At 39.6% G+C, this 5,361-nt stretch overlaps 1 protein-coding gene across 1 annotated transcript; it reads right to left on the reverse strand.

The window, feature by feature from the left end:
• Window positions 1–938: 938 nt before the first annotated feature.
• LOC103719588 (putative cinnamyl alcohol dehydrogenase 6) lies at window positions 939–3,336 on the reverse strand. Its single transcript, XM_089929973.1, has 6 exons — window positions 2,842–3,336; window positions 2,602–2,715; window positions 2,139–2,366; window positions 1,725–2,007; window positions 1,473–1,626; window positions 939–1,385 (listed from the first exon to the last, which is right to left on the reverse strand). Exons 1-6 carry the CDS (start codon window positions 2,934–2,936, stop codon window positions 1,186–1,188), a joined length of 1,074 nt encoding a protein of 357 aa, XP_089786099.1. The 5' UTR covers window positions 2,937–3,336; the 3' UTR covers window positions 939–1,185.
• Between the last annotated feature and the right edge of the window lie 2,025 nt (window positions 3,337–5,361).

A 5,361-nucleotide genomic window follows, 5' to 3' on the forward strand; every position in this document is an offset into this window, starting at 1 on the left:
GTTAATGATGAGATGGATTCTCTAATTTCTAATCAAACTTGGAAATTAGTGGAATTACCACAGAGTTATAAAACTATTGGTTGCAAACGAGTACTTTGAAAAAAACTAAAACCGGATGGTTCTATTGACAAATTCAAGGCCAGGCTTTTGGCTTTAGGCCTGACTACTTGTGCAGAGTAAGTCTTTGTCATATGACGATCGTCGAGCTATTGTATCCTAGAGGAGACAAGTCATAGTATCTTTTGCTGCACCGGATTCTAGGCTTTACCAACCGCAGAAAGCTTGAATCTCCTTAAAGAAAGTGAGATTTCCGTGCTTGATCAGTCCGATTGGTTTCGTCCTCTTATTGTATTTCCCCCAACACCATGTAAAACCGTCTCGACCTCTCCCATTGTTTGGTCTGCTGTCATCAGTCAGATACCATGTAACATGGCCTGCTCAAAGCCTGATTTACATAGACAAAGGCATAGGCATCTAAGTCTCCAAGAATAAATCGATCATATTGTTAAGCATTTACATTATTGTGCGTTATAATGAATATTTGAATGCCCAATCATGCGTTTTAGTTAGAGGGAATGCCCGAGCTATGCGTTGATTATTAACATCATCCTGTTGACGATATATTTTTAGAATATTCGAAATTTTATCTATAAACATTTTGGATATTTTAGAATATCCAAAGTGTTGTGTTTGGTATGCATGATCTTAGACCTGGAAAGGTCACAACGTAGAGAATCAACTGCAGCTGAAAAACAGCAAAAGATTAAGGATATAATGCTTTCCATCGTGGATGCATCGCACCAATATTTTGACGGAGATTGAGCGCTTTGGATTCACATGCATTTTAGTTATGCTGGTTGGAGAGCCCATTCCTTGGTCATGAGGATTCGCAATTAGTTTTCCTTCTTGTGCGTGTGCAGGGTACCGAGCAAGCTCGAACTTTTTTCCCCTGGACCTATCGGGTATAAGATGTAAACCTGAACCCGACCCAATTACTGTTTTAAGCCATGCAAGCCCAATTCAAGGAATGTCAGGTCTTAATCACCTGATTATTTCATTTCTTCGGATTTGCTGGTCCAAGTCTGAAACTGCGGGCATAAATCACATCACGCATAAAACACGAAGACACCGACTCCAATTAATCATCTGAGTGATCATATGGCTACCAAGCTTGATACGAAGAGGCTAGTGATCAGAACTAGCATCTATGTCAATCACGAACCGGTAACGAACATCGTTCCTCGCAATCCTATCCAGTGCCTCATTGATCTGATCTGGTTTCACAAGCTCGATGTCGCAGGTGATGTTGTGCTTCCCACAGAAGTCCATCATCTCCTGCGTCTCTTTCATGCCTCCGACCATGCTTCCAGCCACGTTCCTCTTGCCTATAAAACCACAGACATATGGGATGCTTAAGAGATAAGTAGGAAACAGAAACCAACCATGGAAGTTTGTTAAGTTCAGTTCCTCACCAAAAATCAATGGGAAGGAAGGAAGATCCACCGGTTTATCAGGAACTCCGACTAAGACCAAGGTACCACGCACCGTGAGCAGATTCAGGATTGGCCCCAGGGCGTGCTTCACAGGTACTGTGTCAATGATGCAGTCTAGGCTCCTCGCCCCACTCTGATGCCATGCCGATTAAGGACTTCTTCTGAGCTTACATATATATATATAGTCTGCTTCAAGAAGAGGAAAAACTGAATCAGAGTTCTGCATGTTACCTTCATTCTTTCGATATCGGTGCTGACAATGAAGTCATCAGCGCCGAGTCTTTCTTTGGCATCCTTCTCCTTGGAGGGGGTCGTGCTGATAGCCGTAACATGAAGTCCAAAGGCCTTCCCAAACTTGACGGCCACATGACCAAGGCCTCCGAGGCCGACCACCCCAAGCTTCTTGCCGGGCTGGGACATGTAGTGTTTCATTGGGCTGAACACAGTGATCCCCGCACATAGCAGGGATGCTGCCGCATCCAGCGGAAGGCTATCGGGGACATGGACGACGTATCTTGAATCATGTCGCAAAATATGAAGTTTTTGTTGTCAGCAGCATCAATATAAAAAGCATGCCAGCATTACAGCACTGAATCCCTTCAGAGCATATAGCTAAGGAGAAGAAATTTATGATAGCTAGGTTACCTCTTGTCAGCCACGAGCATTTTGGAAAAGCCACCATAGGTGATGCTGCCGTCCCAGAAGAAACCATTGTAAGTGAATTGGACATCGTCGCAGTAGTTCTCCTCGGAGGCTTTGCAGAACTCGCACTCGAGGCAGCTCGCAGCCAGGAAACCGACTCCGACCCGGTCGCCCACCTTAAAGTTGGTCGCGTTGCTCCCCACCTTGGTGATCACTCCAGTGATCTCATGCCTGACATGCATAATTAATTAGTCAGCACAGATTGCTGGTTAATTCGCCAGAGGTAAGCAAGCCAGCATGGGATCATATTAAATAGATTCAGATAGAAGTAAAACATAAGTTCCTTGAATGATAAAAGTAATTCAATTCCTGATTTTTATAAATAAATTTTAAAAATTAAAAAATAAAAATGATGCCAATAATGAGGTGAGAGGCATAGAGAGAGAGAGAGAGAATATGCGTGTACCCGGGCACAACGGGGTACATGGTGATGCCCCAGTCGTTCCTGGCCTGGTGGAGATCAGTGTGGCAGATGCCGCAGTAGAGTATCTTTATGGTCACGTCGTCCTCCCCGTTCTCCCTAACCATGAACACCATGTCACGCAACTTATTGAACAAATCATTAATTACTGACGGTCTAACCAACGTTAGAGAACAACAGAACCCAAGAACGCACGCAGCTAAACGGAAACAGACAAGACCATACCTTCTCTTGAAGACAAAAGGCGCTATCTTCCCGCTCGAGTCCATCGCCGCCCATCCTTCCACCGTCTGCGTGTGGTTTGGCGTCGTCTCCGTCATCTCTACTTCTCTCTCTTTTTCTTAGAAGAACTCCTCTCCGTGTTCTTTCAGGGTTGACGCTCTCTCCTACTTATACGGAAACAATTCCACCCATCTATTTCCACAAACCTTGTGGTTCTCCTTGCTATGATAAGCACGTTACAGCTAACACCCATCTACTCTGTCGTCCTAGCATTTACAAGCAGCAAGCTCTCATAGGGGAATATTAATACAATTTAGTTCTTTCTCATTTATAAATTCAAAAATACAATTTATCTGCCTCGCTAATTTAGGAACGGTTTGAATGGGTCTTTATTTTTCCTTTTTTTTTCTATTGGATTGTTTGTTTGATCATCTCCACAGAAGCAACATCTATCAACTGAAGAGTGAATTAATACACAAAGAATGGTCTAGCTGCTTAATTACAGTGGATCCGCCACCACTTACCGGAGAGCAGGAAACAGCTTGCTCCAAACTGAACGGAGGAGGGGACATGGTTGATCCACCCGTTTCTTAATGTAGGAGTTGGGGAGTTGCTAAATAATACTGAAGACCCTCATTATCGTATCGCACCAATATTTGGACTGTTGCATAGGAAGAGTAAATTAATTAATGATGAAAGCAAGTTTAATCAATCGACTTGGAGGTCAAAAGGTATTTAGAATTCATCAAAATGCATTTTGAAAAGATTAGACTGGTCCTGGAGTCGAGTTAAAAATAGTGGATGATTAAACTAAATCACCAAGGTCCGGGCCAGCAAATAGTAGAAAATGTAAGTAAATAAGTATATAAATATTTTATAGAGCCTATATTTTTTAATATTTCTACTTTATTTCCGACTTTGGTGACAAACTTCTGATGAACCTTAGCTTATACACCATAAAATCAACATATCCTAAATTAATTATTCTAAGTTCCGTAACTAATTAGAGAAAACTTGAACAACGTATAAGCTTATGCAGAAAACTAATTACATAAGACTCGATGGAAGTGGGTCATGCTCCTAATGCTCTTCTATACCATGATTGGCAAAACAATCAGCAAACTTGGTTACATTCTCGAAACACATATATTTAAGTTTGTATGCTATAAGGGCTCTAGGAAATTGCCATAAATCTCTAAAAAACGGATGATGGCTTGAGGAAGTAAAAAATAAAAAATAGAAAAGAAAAAAAAAGATGGCTTGAGGGAGTAGATGTTTTTGTTTGCCTCATGTTAATGTTAATATGGTTTTCCAAATAGATGAAAGAAAAATTATAATTTATACAAGAACTTAAGGGCTTTTTGGTATTGTCTTTGTTTTCTTATTGTTCTTTAGAAAATCTAGAAGGAAAATTAAATTAGACTGAACAAGTATACATGACAGAAATTCTTTTGGTTTTTAAATTGTCCGTAAAATATTTAGAGTTTTTAGTTAGAAACATTTATTTCTTTCAAGAAATATGAAAATAAAAGTTAGGATCATCCAAATAATATATCCAACATCAACTTACACAAAAACAAATGAAAAAAATAATAAAAATATCAAAATAAACCCTAAGAGTGTAGTTTAGTCCTTTTATGATGAAGAGAAATTGAGTTTCTATTTTAGCGGTACCAGCCATGCATGATGGATTTTGATATTTGAAGGCAGTCTATGGGCAACTAAATAGCCTCTATACATATTAAAAAATCCAAATTGTGATATGATAGCAATTTTTGTTCTACCATGTACGGACCAATAGAACAGATCCTGTTCAAGGTTGTATGGATTTTTTATGGAAAAGGTCAAGAAATAGACCCCATTTAGATCATGGCACAAGAAAATTTTATGGACCTTTTCCTCTAACTTTCGTGAGTCAAGCTTTCTCGACATCAAAGAAAGAGGAGTACGCTTTCCAGCAAGGATACAAGAGTGCGTTGTTTTTAAGCCAGTTTAGCTTTTTAGACCCCATTTTTTTTCAAATTTTTTAAAAAATATAAAAGTTCATCAAGCCCCTCGACTGCTATTTCTGCAACTCCATAATCAACCAACTCCCTCATCCACAATAGATGTCAATCAAAAAAAGTTCCTAATCAGCAATGTTTTTTCATTATTGTTTGTAAGAGACTTATCAAATGATGATATCATGAACCTTGGTATATGAGGCCAATTTGACCCAACTTGCTAATCGCCGCCATTACTTGAAGTGAAGTGGGAGTCGGTTTCCAAAATGGCACAAAATGAACGAACATACGGTCCAAAGTGACTTCATCTAGGAAAGACCAAAGTTATTTCAACGAAGTGAGCTCCTGTTCGACCCACTTACAAACAAAGCAATCAGGCTTTAGTCTTATTAGATGTGTGAGCCACTTAGATGCATGAAATGAATGCTTAAATATAATAAGAAAGAATAGATTATCGGTTGAGATGTTGTTTTGATCCAAAGTTTCTCTTTGATTATCTCTAAATTTATTTAAAAAATTT

The sequence above is a fragment of the Phoenix dactylifera genome, chromosome 3 (assembly GCF_051530095.1).
Source record: "Phoenix dactylifera cultivar Ajwa chromosome 3, Ajwa_hap1_PhDact_Kaust_v1.1, whole genome shotgun sequence".
Lineage (NCBI taxonomy): Eukaryota > Viridiplantae > Streptophyta > Magnoliopsida > Arecales > Arecaceae > Phoenix > Phoenix dactylifera.